At 45.3% G+C, this 12,797-nt stretch overlaps 1 protein-coding gene and 1 long non-coding RNA gene across 2 annotated transcripts in view; one reads left to right on the top strand and one right to left on the bottom strand.

The window, feature by feature from the left end:
• Cdkl1 (cyclin dependent kinase like 1) overlaps positions 1-12,797 on the bottom strand; it is a 42,470-nt gene that overhangs the window by 9,286 nt on the left and 20,387 nt on the right. The window contains exons 3-5 of the mRNA XM_013115400.3: positions 11,758-11,879; positions 3,191-3,263; positions 331-421 (exon numbers count right to left, since the gene is read on the bottom strand). Of these exons, the coding sequence (XP_012970854.1) occupies positions 331-421; positions 3,191-3,263; positions 11,758-11,879 (286 nt within the window). The remainder of the gene's footprint in view (positions 1-330; positions 422-3,190; positions 3,264-11,757; positions 11,880-12,797) is intronic.
• Positions 8,726-10,588, top strand: LOC121139350. The gene is made up of 2 exons (XR_005876301.1): positions 8,726-8,785; positions 10,254-10,588. It is a non-coding gene; the product is annotated as an uncharacterized LOC121139350 (long non-coding RNA).

The following is a 12,797-nucleotide window of genomic DNA, read 5'->3' as shown; positions in this document are numbered from 1 at the left end:
ATTAAAAGCCACCCATCTAAAGTACTACTTCTGCAAAGTGTTAGTTCAGGGGGGAAGGGAGTCGAGGGTAGAAATCAGGAGATTAGCATGACTTACAATTAGGTACAGTTTACATATAGCGTACGCATACAGTTCACATAGCCTACACATCTACACCATTGTGGGTTTGTACACCTTTCAAGTTACATCCCATTACAAAATTCTAAAGAACTGTAAGTTATAGCAAGGCTATTCCCTAGGCAGAACACAAGAACCAGTATTCTGTAGTATCCAGATGAGCCGTCTTAGCAAGAGTGTCTCCTTTACCCCAAAGACAGTGTCAGTACTCACTGAGAAGCCGGGCAAACCCGAAGTCACAGAGCTTAATGACTGAGTGTTTTGTGACGAGAATGTTCTCTGGCTTCACATCTCTATGTATGCACTGGTGAGAAGAAAACACATGAAAATGTCATGAAGGAGCAATTGTAATGTCTACCACGGGTAAAGGGCGGGGATATTTAGTAAATGGATACATGACTTTCATCTTTCATTAGCCTGTTGGATAAGAAAACAACAGACTAAAATTAGTTCCACACCTACATATAGAATCGTTTTAAATTCCTGAAGGGCCCCCAAACCAAGAAGTAAGACAGGACAAATCAAAGTTAGAGGGGCAAATCACAACATGTATGACATCCAGCTACATTTGAATTTTGGATAAATGGCTTTTTCAGTGCTGGGGATCAATCCAGGGTTACCCATGCACTCCACCACTGACCTACTCTTCCAGCCCAAATAATGTACCTGTATCTCAGACAGTATATTGAAACAGGGGACTTCATCTTTAACTGGGAGCCTTACTTAACCTGCTGGCTGTAGGGGAAGGGAAGAGGGCTGAAGGGCTCTGAGGCCCACAGCCTGAGGCAGGCGCTCCAGACTGGTGCACAAGCAGGGTTCACTGAAACGCGGCCTGCTGGGTAAACAGGACAAGCCCTGGACCTGCTGAGATAAGCTGGGAAGACTGGGTGGGAAGCTTCAGCTTGCCAAGAGATCTCCCTCCTGCTCTGACATTTGTCCTGACAAGATAAACAAGCTGCAGCCTCACCCTTTGGGGTGAGTCGCTAGATGTCAGCTCTGTCCCACAGCGCGGCCAGTGCTCGGCAGGCAGGCGGCTCCTGCCCTGGGTAAGCCTCATTGCCTGGTATCTAGCCACATTCTTTAACAGGGCGAAGCTACCCAGAGGGACGGTTGAGAAACTTCCCAGGGCCGCCTTATTCAATGACAATTTTTTGACATAAAAAAATTAAAATAAACCGCTTAATCAACAACGTTTATCCACCGATTATGTTTAAAAGTTAAGTTGGGACAAAATATTCCTCGGGCTTCCTTGTGATCGTCCCCGTTTCCAAGAGTTTTCCTCTCTGCTGGGAAATGTCGGATTTTTCTGCCGCCCAAGAGACTGCTGGCCTGACGCCTGAAACCCTTGGGGTTATCCTTGACTTCTGGGCTCTGGAAAGAGGACAGAGGTTCCTCAGGGGCCCAGCAATTCCCACTCCAAAGGATGCTGGGGAGAGAGAGCAGCATGGTCTTTTCCCACCAGCAGTTTTAGTCTGGAGAGGCTGGGGGGGGGCAGGGGAGGGGTAAGTTTTCCTATCTGCTTCTCAGTAATCGATGGCTCTGGGGTGTGAAGTCCTTCGGCAGCCATTTTACACATTGCTATAAATAGGTCCTTCCGTGGATATCATGATGACAAATGGGCAGGGGGACTCAAAACCAAGAATGTGCTCTCACTCTGGGAATTCCTTACAAGCTTCTGCCCTCCCCCTCAGCACCGCAGCACCGCCCCTTAGCTCACCCTCCCCCAGCCCAAAGACAGAGTCTGGGCTCTCCAGAGAGCTGTGGTATGCATTCTATTCATCCTCACTTCCTCAGATCTTCCCCACCAGGGCTGGCCTTTTTCTTTCTCTCTTACCCCTCCTCCCCCTTCCCTCTGTCTGTCTGCCCCTCCCTCACTCTTCCTCTGCCACCCCCAAGCTGAAACTTGACTGTTAGGAGAGCGCTAACCACCAGGCACACTGACTAGCCATGTGGAGAGTCCATGCTTTCTGTTGTAAAATGGCGCCCCCCCCCCCACCCAGTGTTAGGCGTCAAAGCCAGGCCTCATGCATTCTAGACCACGGAGTTCCACCCCAGCTCTGACAGAGATTCTAGGCTTCAGCTAACGAAAGCAAGATAATAGCTGTTCTCATTTTTTCTCCTTGAAAAGCTTCAGAAGAAGCTAACTTGGTCAGACTCAGGGGACTTAACCCCTCACGCCCGGCGACCTGACAGTTGAGATGACAGATGGCTACGGTCGGATTGTGCCCACGGCTAGAATGGAACTCTGAAATTACTATCGGGGATTTTGTGTGTTTTTTAGCTATTGGAATCTGATGTATTTTTTTTTTTTCCTTCTTGCTATATTGACTAATCAGAAAGTCCACTGATTGCAGTGCTAGGGATCAAACCCAAGGCCTCACCCGTTCTGGGCTAGCACTCCACCACACGAGTGTGTCCTGCTGAGAGTCTGCGGCCAGCAGGAAGTGGACAGCACTGTGTGGTGGAGCGGGCAGCAGATTCTCAGCACCTGTGAAGCCTGGGCCGGAGAGCCAGAGGCCTGCTCTTATCTCACCAAAGCAGACACTAACTCTTGTGCATTGGGCTTGGGCTCCACCCATGCAACTGTAGCTGGCCAGGCGTGAGGGGTTGCCCCTCCCAATTTCAAAGCCTTTTGGGGAAACCAATCCAATATGGGCTCTCTGAGTAAATGAGGCTCTTCCCACCTCACATTTTATAAGTTTAGAAAACATGACTAGTTTCTTTAAGTGGTTTTAAAAAATTACTTATTTAACTTCATTTCATGTGCTTTGGCTGGAAGGTGTCAGATCCCCTGGAACTGGAGCTACAGACAGTTGTGAGATACCACGTGGGTGCTGGGAATTGAACCCTGGGTACTCTGGAAGAGGACCACTGAGCCATCTTTCCAGTCTCTAAATGGTTTTTAAAATGTTTGTCATACAAAGGGATAGATAAGCTGGGAATTTCAGTCTCTTACCCCGACCAGGCTTATGAAAAATTACACCCATCAAGGTGTGATAGGAACTTTGAACAAGGCTCAGCCTTGGCTTAAGGAAAGTCGTCTGAGTTTCCAAAAGGAGATCATGAGACTTACGTTGTGTTTATGGCAGAAATTTACAGCCTGCAGTGTCTGCCAAATTATGCTCTTCATGAGATGTTCTGGTACCCTAATAAAAACAAAAACAGCACAAACACATTTTTCACTCAAGCCATGGAATTCAGCTCAAGAAACCCAATCCAATCCAGGGCAGGCTTTGGGACTGAAAAATCCCAGGAGACAGAATCCTCTTGAGACATAGAACCCTTTCAGTCCACAAGTCTGGAGTGTTAACAATGTGTGGCCAGCACACTGCTGGAATTTAAGGAAATCAAGTTAACAAAAATACAAACATGGATTTTTTACAGAGAAGAATCATGAAAATCCACAGGGATTTCCACAAGTATTTATGTTCTGGGATTGCCTGTAACTTGAACTCCTCAGTTTCTTCCTTCCTTCCTCTTTTTTTTTTAAGAGAGGGTTGAGGCATGGTCTTTGCTATGGTGGTCCTGACTGACCTAAAACTCCAGCTCATCTGTATTAGCCTCCAAGTGCTGGGATTACAGGCATGGGCCACGAAGTCCCATTTCTGTAACGAGGGCCTTGCTAATGTAAAGCTAGTTATATACAGCACAAAAGACAATGTTGTGTCTTTGCTCAGGGTGCTCTAGATGATGGTCCTGGGTCCTGAAGCAAGACTTCTTGTGTGTGCAGCACCTCCAGATGCCCGAGTTACCTGCTTCGTTTGCTTTCTTTGAAAGAGTGAGATTTCCCTGAGACAAGGAAGAGGTTTATGTGGCATACCATACAACTAAAGTTCAAAATAATTAAAAACACAGGTAGTATCGGGTTCCCTTCCCCACTCGGCATTGGCCCTCACATCACACTGCTCTTCCCTCTATCACAACACTAACCCTGCTACTTTCCCCGTTTCTTCCTCACTGACTCATGCCTGACTTAACCTTAGAGGCCTGGAGCCCCGACAGATGCTACGTGTGAGCTGGAAAAAGGCATCTCCTCAGGAAAGAAGCACTTCAAGTATGGAACAAGGTGTGATTAGAAAGAGAGTTGCTTATTTTGGGGGACCGCTCCCGGACACACACATGCTGGACTTATCTTTTTTTATGAATCAAAAATTAAATGTTGTGGTGGCCCTTGACCAAAACTGCTACATAGACCAGGGAGGAAATGCACGTAGCATTAGAGGTGATCACACAAAGTCACTTCTAGCCCCTGGGAGAGGCCACAAGGCCACTGCTGTCATGGACCAGATGTGCAGGAAATCCTTTCAGGCAAATCAAAGGATGCTTGAATAGACACAGGGACAGTGTGCCGGAAATGAGGAAGCCACCTCCAGGAAGAATGGCCAGGACGTTTTTGGATTAGGATTGTTTTCAGGCTTGAGGGAGCTTGTCACCAAATCCTCTTCCTTGTTCTAGCGACATGTAGACATAAACACCAGGAAAACTCACCTATCAGAAAAATTGGCCTAGAAAAATACAAATAAGAATGGACTTCAAAGACTCCCCAGCATTCATCTCTTGTTCAGAAAAAATGTATTGTGTTTATTCAATGACTTTTTGACATGAAGCTGTAAGTGCCAAGAAACTTTAGTCTCCAAAGATATTTCCCAAAATAAATAATGCAAAAGGAGTGTTGAGAAGTGATTTATAATATTATATCATTAATATTCCTGTAATACTGAGCACACTATCATGCACTTCTCAGTGTAGAAACTGTACAAAACTACAAAGTGGCCAGCTCCGGATGGAGCTCTTCTTTCCGGAGAGGGTGGGAGGGTGAACTGGAATCTGTCTGCCATGGAGGAGTGTAGAAGAGAGAGAGCCATGGAGGAGTGTAGAAGAGAGAGAGCCATGGAGGAGTGTAGAAGAGAGAGCCACGGAGGAGTGTAGAAGAGAGAGACATGGAGGAGTGTAGAAGAGAGAGAGACACGGAGGAGTGTAGACGAGAGAGGCCACGGAGGAGTGTAGAAGAGAGAGACCACGGAGGAGTGTAGAAGAGAGAGGACCACGGAGGAGTGTAGAAGAGAGAGAGACATGGAGGAGTGTAGACGAGAGAGAGACACGGAGGAGTGTAGAAGAGAGAGACATGGAGGAGTGTAGAAGAGAGAGAGCCACGGAGGAGTGTAGAAGAGAGAGAGACATGGAGGAGTGTAGAAGAGAGAGAGACATGGAGGAGTGTAGAAGAGAGAGAGCCACGGAGGAGTGTAGAAGAGAGAGAGACATGGAGGAGTGTAGAAGAGAGAGAGACATGGAGGAGTGTAGAAGAGAGAGAGACATGGAGGAGTGTAGAAGAAAGAGAGCCACACCCCCAGTTCTCCTTCCAGTGTGACTGCATTGTGTTCTTTTTTGTTGCTGTTCTTAAACATTGTTTCACCGTACAGCCCTGGCTGATCTGGAACTCACTCTGTAGACCAGGCTGGCCTCAAACTCAGAGATCCTCCTGCCTCTGCCTCCCAAGCGCTGGGAGCCCAGCAGCGCTGTACTCCTTCCTCTTGCTTTGGGAAGCTTGTTTAACCCCAGAAACACAAAGAACTCCTACCTGCTTCACTCCAAGGGGGTGTTGAGGTGGTGGTGGTAGGGATCGTTGGGAATATCTGGTCTCGATTTCTGAGTGATTATTACTATATTTAGAGATAGATGTGCTGGAAAAAATGGTTAAATAAAGCCAGAAAAGGGAAGACAGGAAACTCAGGAAGTAAGGAATTCAACTGCAGAGAAATTCAGGGGGAACTGCAAAAGAGCAGCAAAAGGGAGTCCTAGGAGAGCAGCTGGGCACTAAAGGTAGGGTGCCACCCAGAAATAATGAATAAATGATAGGAACTAGTGGAATCAGCTGTGAGTGTTCACCCTAAAAGCATAGAGGTTATTTTAAAAATAAGGGGAATTATCAATAGCATGGGAGGGATGCTAAGAAAATTTAAAGGGAAAAGCAGATATCAATTTGAGGAAAAACACACTAAGAAAGCCAGCACAGTGAGGGGCAGAAGCAGGTGGATCTCTGTGAGTTCAAGGCCAGCCTGGTTTATTATATAGTGAGTTCCAAGACAACCAAAGCTATACAGTGAGACCCTGTCTTGAAAAACAACAGAATTACAATATGAAATTATGGTCTATCCCTGGAATACAAACAGTCATCGTGTGCCTATAGCACAAAGAGGGATGCTCTCTCAGCCTGGACTCTTAGGGGAGTGCCTGGACCCTACCCAGAGTGAAATGACAGACTCTAGATATCCCCTATGTGGAAGGATTTGGCAATAGGGTGGGAGGGTTGGGGGGAAGGGGAGTGTGGGAGGAGGGGAGGGAGAGGGAACTGGGATTGACATGTAAAACAAGCTATTTAAAATTAAAATAAAAAATGATAATAAAAAACAATATGAAATTATGGTATGGTATAATTCTCATATATAATTTGATATTAGTTAATATTAAATTAATAATTTAAGTATTTGGAAGATTGGGTAGGGAAGCAGAGGGGATAATGACTTAAGAGAACTTAATCTTGCCGGGCGTTGGTGGCGCATACCTTTGATCCCAGCACTTGGGAGACAGAGGCAGGCGGATCTCTGTGAGTTCGAGGCCAGCCTGGTCTACAAGAGCTAGTTCCAAGACAGCCTCCAAAGCCACAGAGAAACCTTGTCTCGAAAAACAAAAAAAAAAAAAAAAAAAAAAAAAAGAGAACTTAATCTTCATCTACAGGGCCTAGAAAGATGGCTCAGAGGTTAAGAACACTTGTTGTTCTTACAGAGGTCCCAGGTGCAGTTCTCAGCACCCACACAATGGCATACAACCATCCATAGCTCCAGTTCCAGGAGATGGGCCACCTCTTCTGCCTCCTGAGGACACCAGGCATTCATACAGCACACAGATGTACATGCAAGAAAGATGCTCATACACATAAAATAAATTAAGTTTAAAAACAGGCAGCCTACAATATCTAAAAATTTTCGGAAATATCAATATACCACTTTTTACATTACATTATCTGCTAATAATTCTAGTAGGAGTTTTTCACCTGAGTCCATGAGAAACGCTCATCATTTTCTTGATTTGAAACACCTTTATCTGGTTTTTACATCAGAATGGAGTAGACTCAGAAAATGATGTGGGAAACGTTTCTTCTAAGTTTTCTTGAAGAGTTTAGATAGAATTGCTGTTATCCCTTCTTTATATTTTTGATATACTTCACACATAAAATATTTTAATAATAGAAATGGAGTTAGTATGATTATAAGGAAAATATGTATCAGCTCACATCTTGGGTGGTAAAGCACATTTGTTCAGTTTGGGAAATATATGCCAGGGAGTCCTAGTTTGAGAACTTCTAAGGGGAAAGTAAAGAAAAAAATCTATTTGTAGAAAAAAATTTATAGTAGAATTATTTATCAGACCAAATGCTGAAAACTTTTTGAATAGTCAGCAATGGAGGAATGGCTAAAAGAAATGTAACTTAATGTAATGACATATATTAATAGGTCTAAAGATTATATTCCAATGTATATAAAACAGGTGTGAAAGCATCTTAGCAAAGCAGAGAACTCGTCTCAGAACACAGGGCAGGCAGTGCTTTCTCTGCAAAACAGCTGGCAAGTTGGCCACTGTGGTCATGATCTTCAGCTCTCCAGACATGGGGCTTGGTCAGCATACCCGGATAGAACCCATTGCACTCCGACAAGGTGAACGCTAAACAGGTGACCCAGCACGATGCATAAAACCAGAGTAGCAACTCTCTCATTTATGTATAAGTCTTGTCTACTGGCTTAATGCCAGGTGATTTGTAAAAAAAAAAATCAGTTTGTAATCTTTATGAGGAACCAAGAATTGGGGTGAGGGAAAACAGGCAATCTGTTTTTGTCGCTACACTGAGAAAGTTTGGCTGCATCCACACCCACTTCTGGAGAGAGCCTTCTCAGGAGGTAAAATGTCTTTAATCAAATTTAACAAGGCCGGCAGTTACTATAGTTAACGTTTTCTTTCTCTCCTCTTCCAACCCCTCTCTGCTGTGATGGTAAATTTGAGTGTGACTTGACTGTATGGAGGGGTGTTAGAAAATTAGTGAGGCATGCCTCTGGCTCTGTCAATGAGGGCCTTTCCATTGACAGCTAGGTCACAAGGGCTCTCATATAAGGGGTGGCTTCATTAACCAATGGGTTCAAAATTTGAATACACTGTTGGGGGAGGGTGGAACTATAGAGAATGGGGCCTCAGTTGAAGGAAGTCACGGGGGCACGGCTCGAAGGGTAAATGTTGACCCCTCCCGTTACTCCTCTCGTTTCCTGGTTGTCATGAGGCAAGCAGCTTTGCCCTGTCCCAGCCTGCCCATCATGGTATTATATATCGCTTCAGGCTCCACGCCACAGAGCCAGCCAACCATGAACCAAAGCCTCTGAAATCACGAGTCCAAATAAGTCTTTCCTCCTAAACAAGTGTTTCTCTCAGACATTTGTCACCATGTCAAAAAGTTTAACACATGATAGGGAAGTCCTGTGTATATGTCAATAAAGCACTGTTGGCCAATAGGGAAGCAAGATAGGTGGGACCAGGAGTTGAGTAGGATTCTGGGAAAGAGAGAGACACAGGTAGACACAATGTAACCCGCCAGAGGAGTAAGAGGTCCTGGCCCTTTTCTCCGGTAAGAGAAATACTTAGATTAACAATTATGGGGTAAATACTTAAGTCAGAGATAGCCAGTAAGAAACCAAGCAAATGGCCAACAGCTTCATAGTAATATAGTGTCTTGTGTGTTATTTGGGGACTGCAACTGTGGCAGGGCCCAGGCGGATGGTGGGAAAGTCTACACTCTACAAACACAGACACACATACAGACACAGACACAGACACACACACACACACACACACACACAGACACACACACACACACACACACACACACACACTTCTCTGTCTCCAACTATCTGCAGATTTTTATCTACCTTACTTGGTTCAGAGGTCATACAAACTCATACACGTGCCCACCCTATTTCTGTCTTAGAGATAGATGGTCACGAAGAAAGCATCTTATCAGTCCCTGGCCCTCCTCATCCCCAGGGGCCCTGTCCCATATTCTGGAGGAATGAATGTATCACAGATAAGCCAAGAAGAATCTCAAAAGACAGGTCTTGCTGAGTTCCCTATGTAGTCACTTAGCAACCATGACTACTCCGTGGAGTCCCCATAGGCATCCAAAAGGACGGGGTTTGCAAAATCTGCAGAGAACCAACTTGTGGGTCTTCCTAGAGAGTAGAATATCTACATAGGGCGTGGATTCCATACACCTTCTCTCATACTTTACCCTATATGTCTTTTCATCTGTATCCTTTGATTTTTTTTCTGACAATAAATCATTTATTGCATTTTTTTTCCAGTTTGAATTTAGATAAGAAACGAGATTGCTTCACAAGTCAGTTCCAGGTCCCTCTCTCATTCCCTTCCCTCCTCCCGTGCCCTCCCCCCACAACCCCCCCTGATTTTTTTTTAATAAAGCAGAAAATGTGAGTAAATGTTTCCCAGGGTTCTGTTTATTGCTAGAGCAAATGACTCAAATCCAAGGATGAGGTAGGTCATAGGCACCCAGATTCAGGCAGTTGGTCAGAAGCAAAGGTATAATAACCTTGGCTGTGGCATCTAAGGGGGTCAGGCAATCTTGGATGGTTCAGTCATGGACATGAGGGACTTGTTGCTATCCTTGTGTAGATAGTGAAAGTACTGGATTAGATTAGGGGACACCCACTAAGCTACCTTCCGGTGCACAGTTACAGACTTGCTTGTTACATGGAGGGATTATATGACATTTGGGATTTCAGAAAGCATCTGTGTTGGTTATGGTATAAGAACAGAGGACAACAGGCCAGCCACGAATTCCCTGCAGGGTCTCCATTATACCATACAATAGAGCTGGAGCAACTACACTAGTAAAGTTTCATGGAGGGTTACTTGCAAGCTGCTGAAAGAGCAAATATCAACACAGGGAACATTCTGTTGTTTTAATGCGTCATTTCTGAAGGGTGGTGCCTGTCTTCTTGGCTCTAACATTCTGGAACATGAAAAACATACTTCAGGGATGTTAGCTAGCCACAAGCCACTTTAATCTCATTTACCAGGAGGCCATGGCAGATCCCATATAACCAACATCACAGGAGAATAAGCTCCCGGGCAAAGCTGAGAAGACGTTGTGAGAAGTCTCATCCTCTGGCCACTGGAGTGAGGGCATGAGCCGAGGTCAGTCCACCATTTCACAACTCTGACCTCCCAGGCACTCTCCGTATTTCCTCAGCCAAAGGTGGACACCCCACTCCCAGAAATGGATTACAGAAGAGAATGGGGTATTCTTCCCATATCACCTTCTCTAAATTCCATTTTGAACTGAATGTCACCTACACCATAAAGCCCTTTTTGATCTTGAGTCATTTTAAATTATAATCCTATGACTTACTAATAGTTTTTCTCTCCTTTCAGCCACTGCGGATGGCTCCCGGGATAGTTGCGTCACTCTGGCTGGCCAATCAGAAATCCAGTGATTTTACGTCAGTTTCCTCTTCCAGAAATGCCCTTCTGGAAACACTGTGTGCTTACATACTCTGTGGCCATGATCGAGCCTGCACGTGTCCTTTCCCAGTTCTTTCTATCCTGTGTCACACACGCACCAGTCACTCCCATGCTTCCAGTTACAGCCGCCAACGTCTGTGCTCTCTGCTGGCACTCACCTCCAGCTGAGTGTCTGCCACTTATACCAATGGAGTCCTGGCTATTGCAGCAAGTCAAATACTTAGATTGCTTTAGGTTTCTTCTAGCCTTAAACTTCCTCTTAGCCAATACTCTTGTACTTTTTTCTTATTACTTATTCGCGCATGCAAGTGTGATCGTATGCATGTATGCATGTATGTATGTATGTATGCATGGATGGATGCATGGATGGATGCATGGTTGGATGGATGTATTTTGAGGCAGAGTCTTGTTCTGTAGCCCAGGCTGGTATCCAACTGGTGATCCTCCTGCCTCAACTTCCCAAGAGCTGGAATCATAGGTGTGTGTCACCATACTTTAGACATGCTGTCTTCTGAAGTCCAAGCCACTTTACTTCCCTAGCTGGACACAAAGTTTCTACTATCCTCTTCCTACTTCTTTCTGAGGCTGCCACAACATCAATGCAGAGATGTGAGCCAGGGAAACCAAGGTTTGTCTCATGTGTTATATGTTACTCATGGGTTCTTCATGGAAATGACATCATAACTTCACAACAGTTTTTTGTTTTTGTTTTTGTTTTTGAAATTTCTCAGCTGTTAACCCAGCACCAGAGATGTGGTGACCATTCCTTTTTGTTTGCTTGGTTTTTTTGTTGTTGTTGTTGTTTATTTGTTTTTTAATTTATTGTTTACTATTGTTGTTGTTCAGTTTTTGTTCGTTTGTTTTGGAGGCTGGGTTTATGGCTCAGGGTGGCCTCAACCTGTCAGTTTGTCTTGTTTCGTCCCAGTTACACACATGAACCACCGTGCACCGCTGCTTACATAGCCTTAAAAAAAAAGTCCCCGCAGGTGCTCCCCCGCCCCCACGAATCCTTGTGAGCTTTGCTTTGCCTGTTTCTGTGGGAAGGGATGGGCCACTCACCCCCTCTGGTATCTATCCAGCTCGTGAAGCACTGTGTGGTCGCAGTACTCGAGGACCAGGTGAAGCCTCCGCTTCCGCCGGAAGACCTCCAGGAGGTTGACGAGGTTGGGATGCTTCAGTTGCTGAAAGTACAAGAGGCAGGACGGTAAATCTGAGTGCCAGCCAGGAAAAATCAAGCCTGTTCCCTTCGGGAGTTTCTTTCTGTGTGTGGAAGGAGGTGGCAATCAGGATCACCCAGGCTCTCTTCGTGGGCTGTTTCTCAGAGACTTAGAAGTAAAGTGTAATCAGGGCCCAGGTGGTTTGTGAAAGCAAGAGATCTGAGAAGACTAGCTAAGCAAGGAAATGCTGAGGGGGGCTGAGGTAATACAAGCTCAGCCTTCAAGGCTCGAGTTAAATGTCCTCTCCTGAGAAGTTCTACCAGACTGCCTCTGCACCCTGGGGCCGGAATCCCCAAAGAGCTCATGCTTTCACAGTACTAAGTAATTACTAATTGCTATTATGTGATTAGTAACTGTTTTCACTTAGTTATTTAATGTTCTCTGGTTTCATGGATACCCAGAGATAGATCAATCCAGTAGTAGAAACCCTTCCTTCCTTCCTTCCTTCCTTCCTTCCTTCCTTCCTTCCTTCCTTCCTTCCTCCTTCTTTTCTGAAACAAGGCCTCTGGTTTTCCTGAAACTCATTATATAGATCAGGCTGGCCTCCGATCTCAGAGATCCACTACCCCTCTTCCTGAATGCTATGATTAAAGGCGTGGACCACCGTGCCTGGCACACAAAGAGATTTGTTACCACACACACATGAACACGCACACACACACACACACACACACACACACACACACACGCACGCACGCACGCACGCACACACACACACACACACACACACACACACACACACACATGAACACACACACACACACAGCCCCCCTCCTAGTCAATTCCCTCTTTGTGATGCTCATTCTTGCTTTATGACCAATAACTAACATTAGTGTCTACTTCGTTACTGTTTGATGATTTCTAACAGTGGCACTTCAAACC

Source organism: Mesocricetus auratus, unplaced genomic scaffold (assembly GCF_017639785.1).
Source record: "Mesocricetus auratus isolate SY011 unplaced genomic scaffold, BCM_Maur_2.0 Super-Scaffold_15014, whole genome shotgun sequence".
NCBI classification, from domain to species: domain Eukaryota; kingdom Metazoa; phylum Chordata; class Mammalia; order Rodentia; family Cricetidae; genus Mesocricetus; species Mesocricetus auratus.
This window is presented reverse-complemented; position numbering and strand designations above follow the sequence as displayed.